We start from the raw sequence: 14,366 nt of genomic DNA on the forward strand, positions 1-14,366 counted from the left end.
TTCTCACCATTCGTCGCTTCAGTTTATCCAAGATTTTTCTTGGTCTGACACTTCGAGCCTTATCTTGAACTGAGGCTGTGATCTTCCATTTCCTCAATATGTTCTTAACTTTGGAAACAGACACCTGAAATCTCTGAGACAGCTTTTAGTTTATTTCCCCTAAACCATGATGGTGAACAATCTTTGTCTTCAGGTCATTTGAGAGTTGTTTTGAGACCCCCATGTTGCCACTCTTTAGAGAAAATTAAAATAGGAGGGAAACTTACAATTGACCCCCTTAAATAAACTTTTTCATAATGTTTCACATGGATTCACCTGTGTATGTAGGTCAGGGGTTACTGAGCTTACCAAGCTTACCAAGCCATTTTGCGTTCCAATAATTAGTTCTAAAGGTTTTGGAATCAATAAAATGACAAATTTATGCACCTGCCTAATTTTATTTAAACAATTATTGCACACTCTGTAAATCCAATAAACTTCATTTCACTTCTCAAATATCACTGTGTTTGTCTCCTATATGATATATTTAACTGACATTTTTTATCGTAACAACCAACGATTTATACAGGAAAATCATGACGATTAACAAGGTTTGCCCAAACATTCGCATCCCACTGTATTAAGTTTCACAACACAGAACTTTTCAGTCCTCTCTTTGCTAATAAAATAGTAACTTTTTGTAGCCAATATTACAACTGTAAGAGAGTTTTATAATAATAACATGAAGAGCTGTAGTCCTGGCCACAGAGAGTCAATGTCTCAGCAGCACAGAGAGGAGCTGGTCACTAGCTGGAGAACACCCGCTCTGCTGTCAGCTCCATGTTTTCTAGAGGGTTTTCTGGGTCACATGATTGACTTTTCCAAAAAGCAATTTCCCTGGAATGATTGCACCATTGTGTGAGTGAGGCCCTTCTTCCATCACTGAGGAAGCACGCAATTGCGGAATGCACGAGTGAAAGTGCAGCGGGTGGTTGGTAGTGTGCGGCTCAGCTTCTCCCTGGGTAAGTGGCGCTCTGGTGACTCATTCGTGCATCTAAATCTTTTTGACACTCCTCTCTTATTTTGCGTTACGGTCAGGCTGAGCAATATTGACAGGCTGTATGTAGTGAGTTTTGACTATATACTGTATTTACTGAGTGTTGATTGGGCATTAGCGGTCTGTCACCAGGTTTATTGACTTATATTATTATCATTGAACTTGCACAGTGAGAAACATGGCAGCGCTTTCAAACAAAACTTATACCTGAATGATTTATCTGCATTGATGTGCAGAGCTCCAGAAACTGGACTACATCACACACCTAGCACTCACTACAGGCAAAAAGGGGGGGGGGGGGGGTGAACTTATACCTGAGTGATTTATCTGCATTGATGTGCAGACCCCAACAACTGGACTACATCACACACCTAGCACTCACTACAGGCGAAAAGGGGGGGTGAACTTATACCTAAGTGATTTATCTGCATTGATGTGCGGACCCCAACAACAGGACTACATCACACTCCTAGCACTCACTACAGGCGAAAAGGGGGGGGGGTGAACTTATACCTGAATGATTTATCTGCATTGATGTGCGGACCCCAACAACTGGACTACATCACACACCCAGCACTCACTACAGGCAAAAAGGGGGGGGTGAACTTATACCTGAATAATTTATCTGCATTGATGTGCGGACCCCAACAACAGGACTACATCACACTCCTAGCACTCACTACAGGCGAAAAGGGGGGTGAACTTATACCTGAATGATTTATCTGCATTGATGTGCAGAGCCTAATTCCGGAGGGGCTTTGCATTGCCTCTGTAGCCTTGCAGTTCGGATGCATTCTTGAGCCCGGTCACTTATCTGTCTGTTTTATATTATTATCAATTGATTGTATCACATATTGTCGCATTCTATTACCATCTGCTACTCCAGTGTTTTTAACACCACCTCCAGCCATAGTATAATGCCCTATTCAGCTTTACTAAGCATAAAATAACTGGGAAGCTGGATTAGGACATTAATCAATCACCAGCCCCGTAATTATCTTAAAAACCAAAACTACAGTTCAGTTATTGGATTCTTACTGCAGTATGTTTAAAGTGGGATAAAACTCTGACATATCATTCAATGAAAATGTGTTTTTTCCCTCCACTTTTCCTTACCCATTCAGTTATCATATTTGCTTCTGTGCACAAGTAATATTGTCCACAAATTAGAAATTCCCAAAGTACAGTTTATCTGCTCTGCACACTGTCATTGCACTTTATTGCAAGGCTGCTGTATTTATATATTAAAATCTATCTAATGATCACTTCTTAGCTCTTTCTGCTTCTTGGCTCAGTACAGCTTAGTTTCAATGTTTACTAAATGTATCTGACAAAGGAATGTAAACAAAAGATAACATTATCACCTTTTTGGTGCTGCCCACTGAAGCAAGGAGCTTTCCACTGAAGAACAAAGTTCTGTGTTTAACTGTTTGAATGCTGCTCTGCTAGAATTTTTTTTGTGTGTGTGGTGGTAGATTTTATGCTATAAATAATCTTTTAGTGCAAAGAGTAAATTGACTTTTTCACCTTGTGTATTTTTGTATGATTGCAGGCCGGGCCCAGGAGTGCCAGGTGCAGGTCGCCAGGGAACAGGAATTTGTGCCATTCGGCGAATGGGTTCTACTGAACTGCACTTACACCTGCTCAAGGCCCGGATGGGAGTCCAGACTACAGAAGAGGAACACTCAGTATGGAAGCAACTGGGTGTCAACTGAAGTCCTGGTGAATGACTGGGAGACATCAGGTATTGTTTGCCTGGCAGATAACGATGACGGGACATTACAGAAATCCACTGTGACGGTGGAAGCCTATGGTAAGTGGTGTCATGTTTATCTACTCACTATACGCCCTCCTGATTATAATTCCTTACACAGAATTAGACCAGATTATCACTATATCCGTCAGCACTATTTAAAATGGAACTCCGGGTAAAATACTAAATAATACAATACAATAACATGTGTTTCTCCCACTCAAAGTGCATAGATACCGTATGTCTCAGATCAATACAGGGTTGCAGGCTGGACTGTGTTACAGGGAAATAGTCAGATGTTTATAAATGCCACACTTACCAGGTGACTTTTCAGTTTGGACTAAAATGCTTTTTAGGGATGGAGATGTCCTGATTAGGTGGCATTGAGTTCCAAAGTGTAGGGGCAGCATGGCTGAAAGCTCTGTCTACAGAAGTTTTGAGGCGGACTCTGGGGGTGACCCATTTATTAGATCCTTTTGATAACTAAGATTGTGTGTGTGTGTGTTTGGGAAGGGGGGGGGGTGGGTGATGCAGTTGCAACAAGTTCTTCAGGTACCCAGGGCCCAGATTGCGCAAGATTGTGCAAGGATTTGAATGTCAATAAGATAATCTTAAAGTGGACCCATATTAAAGATATAAGATTTCAGAAATAAAATCTATTTTCTAAATTATAATAATAAACAGCAACCTTTTTTCAGCTGCATGATGACAAATATAAGATATTTTACATTTATTGGAGGAACCCCTCCCTTCCTTTCGTATTGATGAATACGGCAGACTGGTGGAGGAGATAAAAAACAAAAACAAAACACAGGCTGCTACTGATGATGTCACAGGGGAGGTGATCTCAGCTTGTCTGAGATTTCACATAGACCAGGGGTGACCATTAGGTAGATCGCGATCTACCGGTAGATCGCAAAGGCCTTTATGGTAGATCCCGACCCCACTACATTTTCAATTCTGTATATACATGTGTGCTCCTAAAATTGTACATAGGTAGATCACTTTGACTTGCTAATTTTTAAAAGTAGCTCACAAGCCGAAAAAGTGTGGGCACCTCTGACATAGATGATGCCCCTGTGAGGGAGGGTAGCTGATGACAAACACACCCATGATCTAAAACCTCCTACTAAGCTTAGAAGTAATGGCTGCCACCTGTATAACCCTAGTTATGAAAAGAGAAGGGTGAAAAGCATGAACTGAAATGCTCATAGGCCTAAAGGAGTGTTTATTTATCTTTGTATGTGTCAGAGTGGTGCAACTAAATATTTTGAATTAAAAAAAATGTTTGGTTTTGGGTCCGCTTTAAACAGAACTTTACCTAAGATAGTAATAGTAGTAGTAGTAAAGGGAAAAATGAGTCAATACTTTGCAACGTGAGAAGTTAAAAATAGAAGTTAGATCAAGAAATGACTGATATTCGCCATGCAATTCATTCCTGTTGCTTGATCCAATGTGATCTTGTGAGTAATCATCCTTACTACTGACAGACAAGAAAGAAAAAAAACAGTACCAATTGGGATTATCAGTTAACCTCCTTGCCGGTTATCCCGAGCTCAGCTCGGGGTAACCTGCGCAGGAGGATTTCTCAGGCCCCACTGGGACGATTTGCATAATTTTTTCCCCTACACACAGCTAGCACTTTGCTAGCTGCATGTAGTACGTGATCGCCGCCGCTACCCGCCGATTCGCCGCTACGCGCCGAGCCGCCCCCACCCCCCCGCCCCAGACCCCTGCGCAGCCTGGCCAATCAGTGCCAGGCAGCGCTGAGGGGTGGATCGGGATTCCCTATGACGCCCCGTCGCCATGGTGACTGGGGAAGCCCTGCAGGAAATCCCGTTCTGAACGAGATTTCCTGCTTACTCTGATCGCCGGAGCCGATCGGAGTGGGTGGGGGGATGCCGCCGCTCAGCGAGCCCTGGGCTCGCTACATGATTTAAAAAATTAATAAATAAAAAACAAGTGCTGCGCTGCCTCCTTGCCGGCGGGAATTAGACCGGCAAGGAGGTTAAAGAGGAACTTCAGCCTAAACAAACATACTGTCATTAAAGGCCCATACACACGTCGGATTTTTCCGAACGACGGGTCGTTTGAACGTCCCGTCGTTCAGTCGTCCGCACGCCAAATCGGGAGCAGGGAGCATGAGACACAGTTCCAACTGTCCTGTGTCCTGAGCACCTTGCTAGGCAACGTGAATAACCACATAGGAAATCCCATCATGCTTTGCACAGCATCAGGGAAAAAAAGCCTGGAAAGTTTTATTTGATGGGTGGAGCTTAGCTAAAAATGCAGCTAAAAATGATGCTTTGGTAAGAAAAACAAAGTTCTGATGCTGTGAAACTGTTAAAGAAACACCAGGCCTTTCAGTTCTGCTGAGTAGATTTTTAGTCCGGAGGTTCACTTTAACACACCCACTAACAATGTGATAGGCTAAAAGGTATATATATATATATATATATATATATATATATATATATATATATATATATATACAGGGGCGTTTCTAGGGTCCTTGGAGATCAGTGGCACCTGTGGGCACCAGCGGCAAAAAATGGGCGTGGCCATGAGGTGAGTGGGCGTGGCCATGGGTGGGGCCAAATGTACATGAACTTAGCAGCGGTGTAAGCTACGGATAACGGGCCTGCCCATCGAAATATTGGACGGAGCCCCCTGTCTTTTATTTAGATCATTTACAATCAGTATAGGCATAGATCAAAGATGTATACGCACATACAATTTTGATTGGTCAATCACTGACCCCCAATTTTCCCACCCCCGTGCAGTAAGTGGGCCAACAGACAATGAATTTTATGAACAGAGCTAAAATTGGCTAATCAAAATTGTATGTGTGTACCAGGCTTTACAGCTAATACTGTACATACTGAAAGTAGCAGGGATCAGCATACAATACAGCTGGTTTACAATCAATAAAGGCACAGAGTAACACCTTACACTGTACACACTGGAGGTAAATCAGCACACAGTGCAAGCACTAGAGAACAGTGTATACTGTACATACTGTAGGCAGCAGAATTCAGCACACTGCAGCTAGCGTGCCAAAAATATGACGATCACGTTGTGCGGCGTGCTTATCGCGCCGCACCAAAAAATTGGTGGGCCATGGACCAGAATATAGGTGTGGTAACGGGTGGAGACAAATTTACATGAACCTAGCAATGGTGGGACATCAGATTAGGACAGTGGTGGCGAACCTTTTGGAGGCCGAGTGCCCAAACTGCAACCCAAAAGTCACTTATCTATCGCAAAGTGGCAACAGCAATTTAAACTAAATACTGTACAAACGTTTTAACTCATACATGAACATTATGGAAAATCCAAGTTGAAAATAAACTGTGAAGATAAACAATTTCATCCATCCTACTCCTAAAAAATGTATTCAATTTTTTAGAACCTCCCAGTTTTATTTTCTGTTTTAAAACGCTAAAAAAGTAGGTTTAATGCTATTGTCTCATATGATAAGGATTCAGCTTTTCCCATAGTCTCGCAGTTAGCAATCATGTGACCCCCAACAAGACATATTCAGCAATCATGAGGCCCCCAACAAATCATGAGGCCCCCAACAAGACAAATTCAGCAATCATGAGGCCTCCAACAAATCATGAGGCCCCCAACAAGACAAATTCAGCAATCATGAGGCCCCCAACAAGACAAATTCAGCAATCATGAGGCCCCCAACAAATCATGAGGCCCCCAACAAGACAAATTCAGCAATCATGAGGCCCCCAACAAGACAAATTCAGCAGTCATGAGGCACATAAATAGACAGCATTTCACATAAATAGGCAGAATGCCCCCTTAATATGGTAGCCCCCCAAGTTAGGTAGTGAGTGACAGGGACCCCCAGGTTAGCTAGTGAGTGACAGGCGCCTCCAGTTAGGTAGTGAGTGACAGGGACCCCGATAGTGAGTGACAGGGAGCACCTTTAGGTAGTGAGTGAGTGCCAGGGGAGCCCCTTTAGGCAGTGAGTGAGTGACAGGAAGCCCCTTTAGGCAGTGAGTGCGTGCCAGGGAGCCCCTTTAGGCAGTGAGTGCGTGCCAGGGAGCCCCTTTAGGGAGTGAGTGACAGGGAGCCCCTTTAGGGAGTGTGTGAGTGACAGGGAGCCCCTTTAGGGAGTGAGTGAGTGACAGGGAGCCCCTTTAGGGAGTGAGTGAGTGACAGGGAGCCCCTTTAGGGAGTGAGTGAGTGACAGGGAGCCCCTTTAGGGAGTGAGTGCGTGCCAGGGAGCCCCTTTAGTGAGTGAGTGAGTGACAGGGAGCCCCTTTAGGGAGTGAGTGACAGGGAGCCCCTTTAGGGAGTGAGTGAGTGCCAGGGAGCCCCTTTGGGGAGTGAGTGAGTGCCAGGGGAGCCCCTTTAGGGAGTGAGTGAGTGACAGGGAGCCCCTTTAGGGAGTGAGTGAGTTTAAGGGAGCCCCTTTAGGGAGTGAGTGAGTGACAGGGAGCCCCTTTAGGGAGTGAGTGAGTGACAGGGAGCCCCTTTAGGTAGTGAGTGAGTGCCAGGGAGCCCCTTTAGTGAGTGAGTGAGTGCCAGGGAGCCCCTTTAACGAGTGAGTGAGTGACAGGGAGCCCCTTTAGGGAGTGAGTGAGTGACAGGGAGCCCCTTTAGGCAGTGAGTGAGTGACAGGGAGCCCCTTTAGTGAGTGAGTGAGTGACAGGGAGCCCCTTTAGGGAGTGAGTGAGTGACAGGGAGCCCCTTTAGTGAGTGAGTGAGTGACAGGGAGGCCCCCCCTCTAGCCGCCGCCGCCGCCGCTTCCCCCCTACCTCTCAGCAGACCTCAGGATCAGCGGCGACCCGACCAGATGTTCGAGCGGGCGCTGGACGCACCCGCTCGATATGCGGAAGTGATGTCACTTCCGCATATCATTGCGGGCGCTTGGGCCTAGCGCCCGCACGATTGGTCGCCGGCTCGCCGCCTGATCCTGAGGTCTGAGACTGTCAGTGACGCGGCGGCTGGAGGGAGCCGCTGAGTCTGACAGAGGGGGCGGCCGGGCGGAGATCCGTGGCACCCCAGGACAGATTGGGGGCACGTGCCCCCCTAAAACAGGGCTAGCGACGCCCCTGTATATATATATATATATATTTACTAAAAGTATACAATTCTACCTATACAGGCCATGTGTTCTCTGAAAGGGTGTTGCTAGCCCCAAAGATCAGTGGCACGTGCCCTGGATCTATTCTGGGGTGCCCCGGATGTCCTCCAGGCAGAGTCAGCTGTGGTTCCTCAATGACGGGCATGCTGGGAGCTGTGGTGCATCAATCAGGGATATGCTGGGAGCTGTGGTGCATCAATTAGGGGTATGCTGGGTGCTGTGGTGCATCAATCAGGGGTATGCTGGGAGCTGTGGTGCATCAATCAGGGGTATGCTGGGTGCTGTGGTGCCTCTATTTGGGCATACTGGGTGCTGTGGTGTCATGCTGGGCACTGTGATGCCTTTATTGGGGCCTGCAGGGATCTGTGGTTCTTCTATGGGGGCATTCTGGGAGTTGTGGTGCCTCATTGAAAGGCCAGTGGGAGCATGGGAAGGGTTCCACTAAAGGGTCAGGGAATGCTATGGGGGGACTGACAGATAACCTGGGGACAGGCCAGTCCATCCAGCAGGAAGCCAGACCAGCCAGCACAGAAGTCAGGTCACTCTGCCTAGTTGTGTTTTAATGACACTGTCTATTTATGTGATATGCTGTATTTTTGGGTTATTTTTGTATTAATGGAGAGGGGGCGTCATCCAACATTTTGCTGGGCAGGCCTAATTAGACCGCTGTAAAGTTCATGTAAATGTGGCTCCACCCATGACCACACCCATACTCTGGTGCATGGCCACACCCATTTTCTGGCTGAAGTGCCCAATGGTCCCCCGGATCTCTTAGGATCCTATCAACACCCCAAGTTCTCTGTAAGTTACTGGTAATCTTAAGCTGGCCATACACTGATCAATATTTTCTATGCATATCTGGACGATTTGATCATTTTCTGCAAGAGATCCACGATTGATTGATTTTCGGGCAAAATCAATTCATTCGGTCGTTTGCAATGGTTGGAAGATATTGCTCAGTGGTTGGTCAGGAGCACAGCAATCCTCACTATAATGTTATATGAGTCCAGCAAGGGCCTCAATCTTCTGCTACCTAAAAGAAGATGATTGCTCGGGGGGGGGGGGGGGGGATGGGGGGGTGTTCTGATGGGGGCTCTGTATAGCTCCCACAGTGTGATGTCATGACCATGGTTCCAACAGCTTGCTGTCTGTGAACCTCGTTGCATTGTGGGAAATAACAGCTTTTTCCAACTGCCAAGCAAGCAATATCTACCTCTATGCATAGAACTCTCAGTAACGAACACTCCATACAGATCACCTGGCAGAAGATGTCACCACCAGTGCTAAATTGCAGAGTGTAAATCAGGGAGAGGAAAGACTGACTAAATAATATATAAATGGATATTGTAAAAAAAAAAAAAAAAAAATCAACTTTAGCCATTATTTTCACTATAGTTCTTCTTTAACCCATTCGCGTTCCGTCGTTTTCACTTGAGCAATGTTCACCTCCCATTGATTAGCCTATAACTTTATCACTACTTATCACAATGAACTGATCTATATCTTGTTTTTTCCGCCACCAATTAGGCTTTCTTTGGGGGGTACATTTTGCTAAGAGCCACTTTACTGTAAATGTATTTTAACAGGAAGAATAAGAAAAAAATGGAAAAAAAATCATTATTTCTCAGTTTTCAGCCATTATAGTTTTAAAATACTACATGCTTCCATAATTAAAACTCACGTATTGTATTTGCCCATATGTCCCGGTTATTACACCGTTAAAATTACATCCCTATCACAATGTATGGCGTATGGTGGAAATAAAGGTGCATTTTTTCCGTTTTCCATCTATCACTATTTACAAGTTTAAAATAAAAAAATTATAGAAATATTTCATCTTTACATTGATATTTAAAAAGTTTAGACCCTTTGGTAAATATTTACATGTTTTTGTTTTTTGTTTATTATAATGTTTATTTTTTTATATTATACATTTTATTTGGGTATTTTTGGGAGGGTGGGATGTAAACAATAGTTTTATAATGTAAATGTGTGTTTAGTTTTATTTTTTTTACTTTTAGTTGTAGTTTTACTTTTTGGCCACAAGATGGCGGCCATGAGTTTGTTTACATGACGTCACTCTAAGCGTAACATACGCTTAGAGAGACGCATGGGGGAGGCAACAGCCAGAAAAAGCGCAGCTTCCGAGGGAAGCTGTCGCTTTTTCAGCGGGGGAGAGGAATCAGTGATCGGGCACCATAGCCCGATTCACTGATTGCCTGGCTAACGAACTGCGGGCCGGGAGCACGCGTGCACGCGCGTGATCGGCCGCGGGAGCGCGCATGGTTCCTGGACGTAGAAACTACATCCAGGAACTAAAATAGGTTAAGGGATACCGGAAGTGACATGATGAGATAGACGTGTATGTACAGTGCCTAGCACACAAATAACTATGCTGTGTTCCTTTTTTTCTTTCTCTGCCTGAAAGAGTTAAATATCAGGTATGTAAGTGGCTGACTCAGTCCTGACTCAGATAGGAAGTGACTACAGTGTGACCCTCACTGATAAGAAATTCCAACTATAAAACACTTTCCTAGCAGAAAATGGCCTCTGAGAGCAAGAAAGAGATAAAAAGGGGAATTTCTTATCAGTGAGGGTCACACTGTAGTCACTTCCTGTCTGAGTCAGGACCTGATATTTAGCTCTTTCAGGCAGAGAAAGAAAGAAAGGAACACAGCATAGTTATTTGTGTGCTGTGCACTGTACATACCCATGTCTATCTCATCTTGTCACATGTCACTTCGGACATCCTTTAATAAATTATGGCCATCAGAGTGCTACATCAGAATTCTACAAACCAATATAGGTGGATGCCCTGCACTTTGAAATTGATGGAGCAGCTGTGCAGAGTGGTAAAACATGTGAGCGGGAAGGGATGGACATGTGACCTAGCAGACCGTTCTGGATAATTCTCACTTATGAGACCACTAGGTAGCAATGGCTGGTCAGACAGTTCTCCAGTGGGACATACAGGTGTCAGCAATATTCTGGGGCCATAAACACACTGAAAACGCATACACAGATGGCTCTGCTAATTTTACAGACATGCTTTGAAGGCTTTGATGTACGCTTATAAACCAGAAGTCACAAGGCTGCGGCTCTCACATGCAAATATCTCTTCTGCCTCCAATATTTCATAGAAAAAAGGTTCTCTACAGTCTCAAAATTGTTAGAGAAAAATTAAAGTATTTACTTTTTTTCCCCCAAATGCCTGGCTGTATGACTGTCTTTTTGTAGACGCAAAGGAATTATTTATTACTATTATTGATTTATAAAGTGGCAACATATCCCATGGTGCTGTATAAAGTAAGAAACAAACATGGGGTACATAATAATATAGACACGGGTATACACCAAATATAGACACTGGTACAAAATACGGAATTGGTAAGAAGTGAGTGAATAAACTAACATGATGAATTAAATGTATAAAAAGTGCAAGAAACAAAAGGGATGTGAGAGCCCTGCCCTTGCAAGCTTACAATCTAAAGGAATACGGGGAAAGGGGGGGGGGGGGGGGGCATTAGGTGGAGTAGTATACAGGATTTATACCTAGAGGCAGTGTATGTTTTAGGTTACAGCAGAGTCACCGTTATCCAGAATCCAAGCAACCGGAGGTCTCAACTAACCGGCATGCCTGATAATGGGGACCTTTTTTAGGGGTTTGGAGGAGTTTAAAATACTCACCGAGCCTCCAGCAATGTCTTGTAGTCTATTGTGAAAACAGGTATATGGAAAAAACGGTATCTCAGGTCTATGATTACCTGTACACTGGCCGGTGCCTAGCCTCAGCTGGACTTCTCATACAGCTCATGCAACATCAAAATCAAAAAAGAGACGGCACACCACTGGCTCTGCAAAACTTGCTGTGTATTAAGCGAACAAACACTACATGTTACGGATCAGCGATCCTTCATCAGGTGTATAACAGCAGTAAAATGTGTAAAAACCAGTATAAATACACAATCAAGTGTGGATAGCCACACCCTTAACAGCTCCACCCACATAACATTAACCCCTTAGTCCATAGTGCACAATTTAATACTGTGGTTTAGCACAAGTGTGAACACAAACGGTCATATGGCACTCCAAATTGGCTACCAAATAAAACATCAATATGAAACTGACCATGCTTATGGCACTTCCTCTCAAGGACTGCCACAGAACAACCTGTGAAAAAAACATGGGATTAAAACGTATGCATAAACCAGCCACATGTTATATTATTGACAACAAGCTAAAAGGAATATACTGTAACAGCACATCCTATATGACACATGTTACAAGAAACATTTTAGAGGCAGTCTTTCATTCATGCCTCTGGGGGTTACCACATCCATATCATAGATCCACCTCGCTTCCCTTTGTTTTAGTAATTTCTCAGAGTTTCCCCCTCTCTTGGGTATGGCTAAAGCCTCTAACAGACACCACCTTAATTGTGCAGCGTTGTGGCCTGCTGCAAAAAAGTGTCTGGCCACTGAAGTGTCATAACTTTTCCGCTCTCCTTCCGCATATCTAGTGATGGCTCTTTTGTGCTCTTGTATGTGGTCCTGACTGTTCTGGTGGTTTCCCCTACATACATGAGTCCGCACGGGCACTTCAGCCCGTACACTACCCATGTAGTGGAACAGTAATGCCTACCCTTGATGGGGACGTCACGGCCTGTGTGCGGGTGTCCAATTCTGTCACCCTTAATGATGCCACTGCACACATTGCAGTTTAGGCATGGGTAAGTCCCCGCCCTCCCTGTTGTTATGTTGGTATCATTGGGGGCAGTGTCAGTGCGTCTCACCCTGTCGTATACAGTCCTGCCTCTTCTTATAGAAAAAAGGGGTTCATCGCAAAACAAAGAGCCTAACTCCCCATCATTCCTCAACATTGGCCAGAACCTCCGTACAGTCTTCTTAATCAACTCAGTGTTTTTGCCCAAATTAATGACAAAAGGGACACCTTTCTGATGTTTAGTGTGAACAGTGCTTTCTAGCAGAGCAGACCTGCTTATTTCTCCAACTTCCTTGTTGACCACTGCAAGTTGGTGTGGATTATACCCTTTCTGTACAAATTTTGAGGTCAACACTTGACCAGCATTGGAGTAATCTTCATCTTTAGTGCAAATACGTCTGGCCCTGAGGAACTGCCCCCTTGGTATGGCTTTTACCACATGTCTGGGATGGTGACTATCAGAACGCAATAAATTATTGCGGTCTGTAGGCTTTCGAAACAACTTAGTAACAAATCGACGATTGGAAATTCTAAGAGACACAGCCAAAAAATGTATAGCGTCCCTAGACACCTCAAGGGAAAATTTAATTGTAGGATGAACCGCGTTAGCCTCACTCACCATCTCATGGAGCAGTTCCTCAGGGCCCCTCCATAGGAGTAGTACATCATCAACGAAACGGAAATATTGATATATATATCCACTGAATTTTGGATTGCATAAAAACATGGTGCGCTCCAATGATTCCATGAATATATTAGCAAGCAGTTATTTGAATGAGGGTTTTAAACAGCTACAGAACGAAACGCATTATACTAAATGTGACAGCGATCCAACCCCAACAGTAAAAGCAAAAGTGGACTTACTATTGTCCACAGCTGTTGAGGATGGAGTGATTGATAATAAGCTGGCTAAGGGTTTGACAGTAGAACATCCCAGTATACCTTTGCTATACCTGTTACCTAAAATTCACAAACAGCTCGTAGACCCCCCTGGACGACCCATTGTGTTCAGTAGGGGGTCTGCGTTATATCCACTAGCAGGTTTTTTGGATACTCATTTACAAACGGTGGTCAGTTCATTCCCCCACTGCCTAAAAGATACCACTGATCTATTGGTGAGATTTGAGGCCTTACATGAGGTGCCAACTGACATCATTTTTTGCAGCCTAGACATTCAGAGCCTCTTTACGGCAATACCACAGGATGAGGCTATTGCTGTCATTGAGGACAGGTTACTTGAGTCCAGTCTCTCTAATGGGATGGTATATTTTTTGCTTGATTGTTTGGAACTTATCCTCAAATCTAATTACTTTAAATTACACAATGATTTTTACATACAACGCCAAAGGGCAAGCATGGGATCCCCGGCTGCTCCCTCTATTGCTAAAATATTCGTGGAATCATTGGAGCGCACCATGTTTTTATGCAATCCAAAATTCAGTGGATATATATATCAATATTTCCGTTTCGTTGATGATGTACTACTCCTATGGAGGGGCCCTGAGGAACTGCTCCATGAGATGGTGAGTGAGGCTAACGCAGTTCATCCTACGATTAAATTTTCCCTTGAGGTGTCTAGGGACGCTATAACATTTTTTGGATGTGTCTCTTAGAATTTCCAATCGTCGATTTGTTACTAAGTTGTTTCGAAAGCCTACAGACCGCAATAATTTATTGCGTTCTGATAGTCACCATCCCAGACATGTGGTAAAAGCCATACCAAGGGGGCAGTTCCTCAGGGCCAGACG

At 44.3% G+C, this 14,366-nt stretch overlaps 1 protein-coding gene across 1 annotated transcript in view; it reads left to right on the forward strand.

The window, feature by feature from the left end:
- The window catches only part of LOC137562748 (vascular cell adhesion protein 1-like), an 80,851-nt gene that overhangs the window by 41,189 nt on the left and 25,296 nt on the right, over nucleotides 1-14,366 (forward strand). Inside the window, exon 2 of the mRNA XM_068274396.1 lies at nucleotides 2,589-2,849. Within this exon, the coding sequence (XP_068130497.1) occupies nucleotides 2,589-2,849 (261 nt within the window). The remainder of the gene's footprint in view (nucleotides 1-2,588; nucleotides 2,850-14,366) is intronic.

The sequence above is a fragment of the Hyperolius riggenbachi genome, chromosome 3 (genome assembly GCF_040937935.1).
Source record: "Hyperolius riggenbachi isolate aHypRig1 chromosome 3, aHypRig1.pri, whole genome shotgun sequence".
Taxonomy (NCBI): domain Eukaryota; kingdom Metazoa; phylum Chordata; class Amphibia; order Anura; family Hyperoliidae; genus Hyperolius; species Hyperolius riggenbachi.